Here is a 12,627-nt window from a genome sequence, read left to right on the forward strand (position 1 = left end):
TTACTGCTTCCGCCAAATTTTGATCGTCGAATATTGTTTGATTTGATCAAAATTAAGGCTAATGTGTTCAATAGTAATATATCATTATCATTTCAACACCCGGTTCATGGGTATGTTATGAATATTTTAGACGAAGCAGATGTTCATCAACTCAGAAATGTAATTTCTGAAACGAAGGAGATTGTGCATTTGTATTTAGAGGTGTTTCAGGGATTGGTCGAACAGACAGAAGCGGTTGACAAGATTGTACCATACAATGTTGAAAACGTTGTATCTGATAATGTTGAAGAGTGTCCAGAAGAAGAAACTGTGGCAGTGAATATGGTTGAAGAAAAAAATTTATATGAGTTTGGAATACTGACTGACAAAACTTTGTCAGACGGTGAAGAGTCAAATGAAGGATGGTCATAAGATGAGTTCACACACGGGAAAAAAGCTTCAGACATATTTTACGGTATGCCTCCCATACCTGACTGTCCTGATCCTATTGTTGAACCCGGACCATTTCACAGTTTAGGTCCAAATGATGATATGTTTGTTCGTCAAACATATGATAACAAACAACAACTAATATTTGCTTTGAGTCTTAAAGCAACCAGAGAAAAGTTTCAGTTTAAGACCAAACATTCTAACAAAAATCGTTATGAGGTATATTGTGAAATTGAGAACTGTAGTTGGCGTTCATATGCAAAACGCATTGATCCCGCTGATGAATTTGAAATCAGGACTTTCAACAATGTGCACACATGTTCGTCATTACAGATACACCCTAATCATAAGCATGCTAATAAAAAAGTGATGGGTACTATATTGCATGAAATTATGGGAAAAACTCGTTCCAAGGTTTGGAGGCCTAATGAAATATCAAGGGATTTAAATGCTTTGCTGGAAATCAATGTAGATTACAAACAAGCTTGGCGTGCAAAACAATATGCTATGGAACTGTTGTTGGGATCCTCTGAAGAATGTTTTTCCAAACTTCCTATTTATTTTCACAATTTGAAGAGGCATAATCCCGGTACAGTGGCCTATATTCAAACAGATTCTGAAGATTGTTTCGAGTGTTGTTTTTATGCCATTGGGAGCACGGTAAATACAAAAAACTTGTTGTTATTTAATATATAATTTTTTTAAAACAAATTATAGAGTGTTTATGTGTTCCATTTTAATATATTGCAGATACGAGCGTTCAAACGTTTTTGTCGTAAAGTTATAATTATGGATGGTGCCCATTTGAAGGGTGATTTTAAGGGAACCATATTGCATGCAGTAGCTATGGATGGGAACGACCAGATATTGCCCCTTGCGCACAGAATATGCAAAAAAAAGAGTGGTCTTACTTGGACATGGTTTCTTGAAAAGTTGTATGAATGTGTTGGTGATTGTCAAGAATTGACTTTTGTAACTGATAGGGTCGATGCAATTCAGGTTAGTATTGAAAATGTTTTCCCACATGCTCATCATGGCTTGTGTGCTTTTCATCTACTAGGAAACATAGTACACAGGTTTGGGAAAAATGATAAAACAAAAGTGTTTTTTTGGAGGCTTGTGAAAGCTTACAAAAGAAATGTTTTTGAAGAATGGTGGTATAGATTTAGTTCTACTAGGCCGCAAGTAGCAGCGTATCTAAGTGAAATTCTCCGTGCTAAATGGACTAGAGCATATTCGCTGTCGAAACGGTACGATTACATGACCTCGAACAGTGCAGAGTCCATGAATGCTTTATCTGTAGATGCAAGGAAGATGCCTATAATACCCCTTCTTGAGTTCTTCCGTCGTCTTTCACAGGAATGGTGTAACAAGCGTCGCATCGACGGAGGTATGAATTTAATTTGGACTTTAATTAGGTCGAATAATAAGTTAATTATATATATCTTCTTTACAAGGAAACGTTCAACAATGCTAACCGAGTGGGCTGAAAAAGTAGTTAGTAAAAATGAAGAGCGTACGACAGGATGGTCCGTTTCTGGTGTTTCAGATGCAATATATCAAGTGCATGATTTCAAACATGGTGGCATAGTTGATCTGAGGCAAGAGAGTTGTACATGCAAATATTGGGAAGGAACTGGGTTGCCTTGTGGTCATGTCATAATGGTCTTAAAGCACTTGAAAAAGCCTAACTTCGGACATCTGGCTATAGATGCTTACAAAATGGAAACGTACCGAAGTACGTATGAGGAGCCGGTTTACCCCCTTGCAGAACCGTGTGATTGGGAGATTCCTGCTGAGATGATGGTTGTTAAACCCCCGATAATTAATACACGTCAAGCTGGTAGACCGAGAAACAAAAATCGTATCCCGTCACAAGGTGAGGAACCTATAGTAAGAAGGTGTAGTAGATGTGATAGTACAACACATAATGCAGCGACTTGTCCGGCATTGGTCCCAAAGAAACAAAAAAAGGCTACAAAAAGTAGTGTGGCATCAGGTAGTAATACAAAAGGGAAAGGGAAAGGGACAGAAGGGACTCAGGAGACGCTAGAGACGCACGAGACACAAGAGACGCGTTGGACGAGTGGGACGCAGAGAGAAGACTATTGTTCAACGTTTGATTTGAATGATTGATGTTGTATTTATAATTAATTATGTTTTGTTTTAGAGGACATTAATTTGTGTACTTTGAAATGGTGTGTTTATTTTAAAGATGATGGGTAATATTATGATTATATTAGTGCATCATTACTAGTAGAATAATAACTAATACTCGAAGATAATACATTCAACAAACCAGAAACATATAGTAAACGTACAACAACAGTAATTAACTTAAGGGAATTGCAAAGGATACTTTTCTTTCTCCATTGTTATGCAGTCGTCCCTAATTCTTATTTTATCTTCCATACGGTCCTTTTGGCTACCAAGTTCTATCATTTCTGCATCCTTGTCAGCAAGCCATTTTTCAGACAGTTTGATATTCTTCTTAGTTTTTTTTATCCATTCCTCATGATCTTTGATTTTTTTTTAGTAATCGTCATCCTTTCCTCAACCTCTTTGCACTCCGCCGCAATGAGGTCACGACGTTCAGTGAGAGCTCGAGATGAGTCTTTATCTTTTTTTTGTTCTTCAACTCATTGTAGTTGTTGCAAAGTATCCTCAGACATATACGGCTCTCTTAAATTTGGTGATGGGGCAAGAAAAGGGTCGATCGGATCACAATAGAAACAATCAACTTCGTTGCACGAGCAAATATACAAAGTTGAAGATGAACTCATTTTAAATTTAAAAAAAAAATTATAACTCTATACCAAAAATCCAACGACCATCCATGACTATATATAGTCCCTTCCACTCCGCAGAGAGCTGTTGTCAGTCCGCAGAGCTTTTTGTCAGTCTGCAATAATGTTTGTCAGTCCGCATAGCTGTTTGTCTAGTCGTTGTCATCCATACATTACAATTATGGGAATACAATTATTTATTTAAAGGTAAACATTTTTTATTAAAAAGTAAAGACCGCCAACAGACCATTACAACTACGGTTAACATAGAACTGAATACAAACTAATATTCGGTGTGATCCATACAATACAATTCAATTGAATTGCCGCGGAGGTAGGGCCACAACACTTTCAACTGGTATTTCCCAATGCCTAAGGGTTGGAATAGGATTGACCGTCTCAGTTTGATAAGCATTTCGATACACCGCGGTACTTAACTTTAAATTTACTATTTGCTGGATTTCTGCAATTTCGAGTCTTTGTAGTAAAGCTATAGCATGCTCACAAGGTATACCGCATTTTTGCCATTTACCGCAACTACAAATACCACGGTCTAATTGGACAGATTCGGTTGTTGAATACTTACTCACTTCATATATGTCGCCAACAATATGCGTAATCCTACAACCATCCGAGTGGATAGATCTTTTATGAATCACCTTAAGTGCATAAGGGGTTAGAAGACCATGAAAATCCCCTGTGAAATGAACTGAATCAAAAAACAAAAATTATGATGTCATAACGTATAATAACATATCAATTGACCATTTGAGTGATGTCATAACTTATAATTACCTCCAAATGCAGCACGTTGAAGATACACTGGTTGCATCGAGTCATGGACCATTTCAATGATTGTTGTTATTGGAAACTCATGCGTGTTTGTTCTTAACCAATTGACAACAACAGGAATGTCAATGAATTTAACATTGAAACGTACTCTTGGAAAACAAGCTCGTACCCATTTTGCAATGGGAATATTGTCAAGCCAATGAAGATCATTCCCATTAACCTAATTTTTTAAGTTGTTCAAACATGCATTAAAATGAGATAAATTATACGCTTTACAAGTCTTCTAGAACAACTGCTCTACGATTGTATTGCTTCCGATGGAAGCGCGTATTTTTTCGGCTATATTTTTACAACAATAGCCATGATATGAATCAGGGTAGACTCTTTGAACTGCAAAGTCTATAGAATCAGACATATGGCTTATGAAACCAACTTCTGTATTGTCACCTAAACATTCTTTAAGCCTCCTCATGAACCATAACCATGAATTGTCACGGTTTATGGTTCCCAAATCAAATGCTATGAGAAGGGGTTCATGATTTCCATCTAAAGCAACCGCAATGTACATGGATCTTACATACGCCCCAATTAGAGGTACTTGACCAACGAATATGATTGGTATCATAGACGTGAGAAACGTACGAATTTGTAAGTCAATATAAGAATATTAGGCATATAACAACTTGAAATAACTAAATATTTATTTACTATAAGGGATTACATACCACACATCCCAATGCCACGAAACAAATTTGGAAACGATTGTACTGATCTTTCGTAATGTACGTGAAGGTGTTAGGATTGGTTCTTTGCAGATTATGGAAAAAAATCGGTAGGCTGGAGAAACTTTTTCTTAACACCTGATTGACTAAACTCATTTTCACAACTTTCGACACCTTGTAAAAATGAAAATGCTTGTTCAATTTATAAGGAATTAGTATACATTATTCCGCAGAACTTACTTGTCAATCCGCGTAAATGACTTGTCAGTACGCGTAACTTATTTGTCAGTCCGCGTAACCTGTTTGTCAGATTATGTTATTTGAATGTATGGTTTCGTAACATTTGTTGGTGAATTATTTTTCAAAAAATAAAGGATAAATACCATATTACATATAAATAAAGCAATACAAGAGCAATACAAAACGCAGTACTAGTTAAAAAACGGGACATTTTTCAAAAGATTCCAAGGGGCTTCATACTCGAAACTCTGTCCGTTGCTAATGGATTTGTATTCTTCTTTAGCCGCCTCCAAGATGTCTTCCTCAGTATCATTCACACGATCGTCTTAAATCTTATTATAAAGATCGTTGAATAACACAACTTCTGTTCTCAATTCATACCATTTTGCAGCTATATCAAGCGTGCTGCGATGGTTTTCTATGGTGGTTTCAGCGTCAGTGTTGAAGGTATTCGTTAATAGGACCCAAAACATTCTATCCTCCAAACTGGTGTTCTCGTAGACATTAATATATGCACGAGTTAGAAGCAAATACTCGTTAGCGGTCCATGGGTTTGAACCCATTGTAAAACATACAAAGTACATGAACTAAAATAGCTTAGATGAAGTGATACATAATTTTTTGTCGTTTTATATAGACATGACAGTCCGCAAATATCCAACGATCATCCATGACAATATATAGACCCTTCAACTCCGCAGAGAGCTGTTCGTCAGTCCGCGTTACTGACTTGTCAGTCCGCAAAGCGAATGGTCCGTCCGCGTTACTGACTTGTCATTACGCGTTACTGACTTGTCAGTCCGCGTTACTGACTTGTCAGTCCGCAAAGCGAGTGGTCAGTCCGCGTTACTGACTTGTCAGTCCACGTTACTGACTTGTCAGTCCGCAAAGCGAATGGTCAGTCCGCGTTACTGACTTGTCATTCCGCGTTACTGACTTGTCAGTCCGCGTTACTGACTTGTCAGTCCGCGTTACCTATCTTTTTATATATAGTAAAGCATGTATCTATACGTCCGAATTAGAGGTAAGGGATCATTTCACAAAATGGCATCCAATGTACCAACGTCTTCAAATGCAGCTAATCTGTCTAATGCGTCTGCTCCAACAAATGGTACATATCCATGGACGACAACAGAGGTGTTGGTCCTAACACGATGCTGGATTACCGTTTACGAGGGTCTGCCGGTAATGGCTCCCCTTAATTGCCTTGTTGGTGATGAATGGTCCCGCTTAGTAGCTTTGTTCAACTATAAGGTGGGACAATGACAAGAACGACTAAAAACCGATATTGTTAGTAAATGGATGGATTTAAAGACTAAAGTCACATGGTACAATCGATGCTACAATTATGAGAAAATGTGATGCTCTGATGCTGATGATGAAGAACTTCTTGAATACGTGAACGGATATTACCTGTGCCAGTTTGATGAAACTGAGTTCGAGTATACGGACGTTTGGAATCTAGTTAGAAATAAACCCTTTTTCATGTAGACGACTCTTTTATTCGTAATGTTCTATGTAATGTTTGTTAGTCGTTCATCTTTTATTTGTAATGTTTTCTGTAATGTTATTATGTTATTTCAAATGTTTGTTTTGTTATGTATCGTAATATATGTTGGTGAATTATGTTTCAAAAATATATGATACAAAAGTTGTTTATATTAAACAAAACTACTAAAAACAAGTATTTCATAATAATGTATACAAACTTCCAAACATCAAGTTATTTAGTATCCCAAATAATATTTGTCATCCTATTTCTGTAGAGAAATCCTGCATCTCTACATGGCTTATCACTCTTCACCGGTACCCTCGAAGCAATCATTTCCATATACATGCTTACGAATACTCCACAATCCCCTCTATTAGTAATATATTCTTGTTGTGGCGCGTCTACAATATCAATAAACTCCACAACTGCGTTGTCTTTGTGTCCATAGGGGAAATCCTTCCAGTAGTCAATCGCATCTAGCTCTTCGATTATACTATCCCCAAAACTTTTGAATTCTCCACCAGTCAAGTACGTTGTGAAGTAATTCATACATCGTGCTGAATCATAAATGTGTACTTTCCAAATATCCAAATGTAGCACTGCCAAAAACCAATGGGCATGAGGAACGTTTATGGGGAATAGAACCTGCAAACAAAAACAAATTTAATAGTCATTAATTCTTTTCCTATATAAAATAAATAATTAATAAACTTAACTAACCATATCCACATCCTTCCATTTAGGATGGCCTCCGGCACCATTTGCTATATTCCTAAGAAAATATGTTTTTCCGTTTTGCAAATTAAGTTCTTGAGGGAATATCGTCCACCTTGCGTTCGCCGGCCGTCTTTCCATGAGCAAGGCACTCCATATCGCAATATGATGTACATTTTAAGATAAAAATGTTACAGTTTTTTATACAAATTATCGTCTAAAAATGTAGTTAAAAATTATATTTAACGAATGTTACCGAAGAAATTAACCACCCAACGTCAGTAACTGCAAGTAACCTCGACCAAAACTCCACATCCAGTGTGAGCATATGCAGCCTATGTTTAGTGTTTAGGTTGGAAGAGATCCTATTCCATTCTTTCCAAAAACTCAACGTACTGGAAGCTTCAACACTGTCGAGCAAGAGATGATTTGAAACATCATTACTCTCTTCATTCACAATGTCTTCATTTGCTTTTTCAGGACTCTTCACCACTTTTTTTTTCTTTGCTTTGGTGATTTTCTTCAATTTTGGTGTGGATTGCAACTAAAAAATTAACATGTTAAATAATTATCAATACGTTAATATTTTAAAAATATACCAAATTTAAAATATGAGTTTTGTACCACTGTGAACGGAGTCCGCTGATACCATGGAACACCCCTCTTTCGTTGCGGCCTAACAATAGGAGTCATTTCTTTTGTGTGATGTTCACCCACGTCCGATGACGGCTCAACATGCGTAGGTGTAGGCCCAAATTCGCCCCTCCAAACCATGAGTACCTATATCATCATAGTCAAAATGTGTATCATGGTAATATTTTTCTTCCTCCTCTTCATTTATCATCTCTTCCTCCTCTCGAAACCCTCTGTCTGGTTCAAAATTTGTGTCTGGTTCATCTTTTTTCTGTAATACACGGTCTACTTTAGAACTTAAGTCAGCCACAACGCCTAGTAGACGCTTCACTAATGCCTTTGTGCTCGTCTTCTTCTTCTTTACCAATCTTGATGTGTCGTTTGACATATAACTTGTTTCTATTTCAAGATGTTGCGAGGAAGAAGCATTTGTGGCAGATTCAGTCGAAGATGTTTCTATTTCAGACTTGTACATCCTTCTTCGAGCAGGCGAGGCAACATGAGGTGGACTATTTCGGACAGGAATATGTTGCCGTGGGGGAGACTCTACAGGGTTAAGAGTCCAATTGACATAACGAACATAAAACGGCAACATCAGCTCCTCCGGGTTTGCCACGACATTAATAGGTTGGTTGTTAGGCTGTAAAAATCAGATTGTTAGTTTAACATGAAAATACATTGGAATTTGTAAATATAAATGATTGTTAATATAAAAACCATACCACAGACACGTTCATTATTCGACAACATTGAACCCAATTTAACGGTGTTTTACTACTCCACGCTCTTATCCGTGGCAATTCTGTCGGCATGCGTATATAAAACTTGGTTGCCTCTGGGAACATCTCCAAAATCCATATCTATGAAAAAAATGTAAGTATCGTTCTATTATACTATAAAAGTCATGATACAAACTTATTATATAATACAAAACGAAGTTCAAATTTTTATAGTATAAAAAACTAAACAATTATAACTATTAAAATGCATTAAAAGTAACCTTAAACGGAAGCATAAAACCGGGAACGGTATACTTGTGTACTTTCTTCGATTCGGGATTGGCCTGCTTGAATTCTCTAAACTCTTCTATTTTCTTAAGATTCCACGCATCATACGCGAAGTATATTTCCAGAAATACGTACCCCATGCAAACCTGCAATTTTCAATTTATTTATTATAATTAGTGCATTGCATACTACTGCGAGAATTCTTGTTTTAAATGTAATATTTGTTCCAATCATCTATATTATCAGCAAGCTTGTATACTGCTGCAGAAATGGCCGTTTTAACGTCCCGTCCGTGTAGACCCTTCAACATAAAAACAAGCTGGATAAGCATCACAGCATCTTCATCTTGTAGTGCCAAATAATTCGGGGACATAATCAAGTCTTCTGAATCTTTCAGCCGCAAACGTGCATCAGAAATATCTGGGAACAAACGAGCATGGAGATTTGAATTTGACTGGCCCTTTTCGTCATGGAGTAAATCCACATAAGGACCAACTTTTAAACCACAAATCAGAATATATTCAGTTTCACCAAAACCCAACTGGATCCCCTCTATATCAAACATAAACCTCCCCATTTCAAATATTTGTTGACACCTTACTTCGTGCAACATCATCATATGCACAAGTAAGGGATCACCATGTGGGATATGCATTCCTAAGAATATTCCAAAGGGAGAAGCTTCGAATAATACTCGTTGTGATTGTGTTAGGCGCGAAAAATAGTCTTTAATGATAGTCCCCACCACGCCTTTCAAAGTTAAATCCGCTTTTTGATTGAGATCTTCGTGCTACACAACAAAAAAAATTTATTTCATTTAAAACATTACTAATTGAAAATAAAAAAAAAATATTATTTCATTATGAAATAAATAGCAACATACTTAAAAGCAGAAAAATAAAAATTGTGCAAAAACCATTTTTAATGTCATTCCGCGGAGGCCTTTCTGCGGAGTGACCTCTAGCCTCCGCGGAGGCCTGCATTGCTTCGATTATAACATTCCGCGGAGGTAACACATCACTCCGCGGAGCACCCTCTGCGGACTGACGTCCCCCTCCGCGGAATGGATCATCCCAAAAAACGTATCTGTGATTTGTAAACCTAAAAATCCTAAATCTGTATACATATTGAATGTAACAAAATGGGTTTTCCTCTAATTTGAATCACATTCGACATTTTCGACATTAATAATTAGATGAGAATGTGAGAAATACCCGGGAACCGTATCCATCGGCCATAACATCGGGGAATTCGGGGTCCATCGGTGACGGAGAGAGCTGTGCTATATACTCGATTTCGCCGGATTCGAAGTCGTTTGACGGCGTATTCCGCCGAAGTTGAAGTCGTCGCCGGATTTGAAGTCTTCGATCAACGCCTATGCGACCCGATGCAGAGTGACGAAGGGGAACGGGGACCAGTGGGGACCAAAAGAGGACCCCTTCGTTTTTCTCAAAAAAAAAGGTTGAAATTACGAAATTACCCCCTCTACACGGAGATTTCATTGTTCCGCGGAATGTATGTCTATATCGGGAAAAATCTTTTTTTATGACTAAATTTAGAAATCGACCCCCATTTTTTTTGTCTATTTGCGGTATTTTCCCTTCGTTTTTAAACCCCTCCAAATACTTCAAAGTTGTTAAGTCAAACCAAATGCAACAATTTTGACAGAAATCTGGTGAATGCGGTTCACAAAGTACAACTACTATTACAGACATAGTTTTGATTTTTTTTTAATAAAATATATCTGCTTTCTGTTCAGATTTAAGAAATGTATTATTGCGTCACATAAAAGTTGTTGCAACTTCCATATTTATTACCATCGTAATCCATTATCACCATAGATATTGTGTACATTACTTTAAAAACTCTATCGTCACAATCAGAGGGTGTGAGTAAAATGTTATTCCGGTCGGAATTGACCGAAAACCGAATAAGGCTAATTAGAGGAACTGAAACCTAGACCAATTAACCAAATATGGGTTCGGTTCGGCTCGGGTTTTAATCCGTCCGAGTCGGTTAATACCCGAATAACATTCACAATATGATTAACAGCCTAATATAACTGAAAAGAACCAAATAAACTGTATTATGACTCCATAACCTGAATAACATTTACAAAATGATTATAAACACTATATTGTTTATTACTTTTGTAGCTTATGATTCCATAACAAAATTTTTAAAGAAACATATTTGTTGATTAAACATAATGAAATTATAGATAATTGTTTCAAATGTGCAAAAAATTGTTAGAATTTGTGTAATAAGCATGGACAGTAAAGACAAACATATAATTGTAGGCTTACATGTAAACACAAATTATATATTTGATATGTTTTTGTTCCCAAATTAACTGACCAAATATTCGATATACACTAAAAATGATTTCACTTTTTCTTTAAAATTATCATAAACACGATTTAACTATTCTTAAAATATAAGAGTGTAAAGATGCTGAAATTTTGGATCGGGTATTTAAAATCAGATAAGCTTTTATTTGGGTAACCCTGACCGAAAAACTTGAGAACCTAATAAGCCTAATATAGATATCCGAAACCCGAACCGAATTGCTTATTCAGACCTAATTCAGTTTGGTTCGGTTCGAATTTTTGGTCCAAATGCTCATCCTTAGGTGCGAGTATCATCACAATCGGACGGAGTGAGAAAAGATTGTCAATCAATTTGACACCGAGTCAAAAGGCTAAGGGCTTTTATGTTTTTCACAATAATAGGGTGTGTTTAATGTTCATAACAAATATTTTGGAATTTTTTGGCTTTTAGTTTTTACGAAAAAAATTGAAAAAAAAAACCGTTGTTTAGCAATAAGTGTGTTTATCTTTTTATTTTAAACAAAAAACGCTATCCAAAAGCTACTTCAAATAGTTTTTGAAAAATGTTAGTTTTCTAAGTTTTTAGATTTTGGTTTTTATCTAATTTTACACTTTAAAAAACTAATAGTCAGAGGCTGTTTGGTAGCATCTAGATGATTCATGTCTGAATGATGCAAATACATGAATGTTGTAGAGGCTCTTTGTGTGTTCGACACGCAGCTTTTGAGAGCTTCTGGCTTCTAGCTTTTAAGAAAACGCTAGTAAAAAAGAATAAGCCTCGTTTGGCAACGGGAGCGTTTAGATTTTAGCCTAAACAAAATGCTCCAAAATCAAAAGCTACATGGAATAGCTTTCAATAAAACGCTCCAAAATCAAAAGCTACCTGCAACCCGCTACCAGCTACCCGCTACCTGCTAACAGCTTGTTTTGCCGAACACGCCCTCTATATGAATCTATATCTAAATGATAAATTGATGTTTGGTTAGACATTTGAATGCCTTCCTCCTAATGATGAAAATGACAATTTTAACTCTATGAAACATCAAGAATCATCAACAAAATTACCACACAGAACATCAAGAATATCAAAGAACATGTTCAGGTTTTCAAGAAAACACAAACACATGTTTTCAGATTTTCAAGAAAACACAAACACATTGTTATTTTCAGCTTTTTCATAGACAGAGCATCAAAAACACTAGAAAATCGATATCATACAAACTCAAATAGAGCAGTAAGAACATAAAAGAAAAATCGATTTCATACAAAGCCAAAAAATGAAAAAACACAACAAAAACACAGACCAAACACCCATTCCATATACAAACCGAGCATAAAGGTTTTTATGGCCTGGAAAAATTGACCAAAAATATTAGGCTGAGAAAATTGACCAAAAAGAAAAAAGGCAGAAAACTTACTGGCGAAGGTGTAACATCCCAAAAATTCAACAAATTTAAAACTTTTCAAAACAACCCTTTTGTC

At 36.3% G+C, this 12,627-nt stretch overlaps 2 protein-coding genes across 2 annotated transcripts; one reads left to right on the forward strand and one right to left on the reverse strand.

Annotated features, from left to right (window-relative positions):
- The first annotated feature begins 456 nt into the window (after positions 1-456).
- LOC145158697 (uncharacterized) lies at positions 457-2,565 on the forward strand. The gene is made up of 2 exons (XM_079077556.1): positions 457-1,089; positions 1,180-2,565. The coding sequence occupies exons 1-2, from the start codon at positions 457-459 to the stop codon at positions 2,563-2,565; spliced, it is 2,019 nt and encodes a 672-aa protein (XP_078933682.1).
- A 964-nt stretch (positions 2,566-3,529) lies between these two features.
- Positions 3,530-4,575, reverse strand: LOC145158699 (uncharacterized). The gene is made up of 3 exons (XM_079077557.1): positions 4,309-4,575; positions 4,011-4,227; positions 3,530-3,924 (listed from the first exon to the last, which is right to left on the reverse strand). The coding sequence occupies exons 1-3, from the start codon at positions 4,573-4,575 to the stop codon at positions 3,530-3,532; spliced, it is 879 nt and encodes a 292-aa protein (XP_078933683.1).
- Between the last annotated feature and the right edge of the window lie 8,052 nt (positions 4,576-12,627).

This window comes from Lactuca virosa, chromosome 2 (genome assembly GCF_052849685.1).
Source record: "Lactuca virosa cultivar CGN04683 chromosome 2, Lactuca_virosa_CGN04683_v6, whole genome shotgun sequence".
Taxonomy (NCBI): domain Eukaryota; kingdom Viridiplantae; phylum Streptophyta; class Magnoliopsida; order Asterales; family Asteraceae; genus Lactuca; species Lactuca virosa.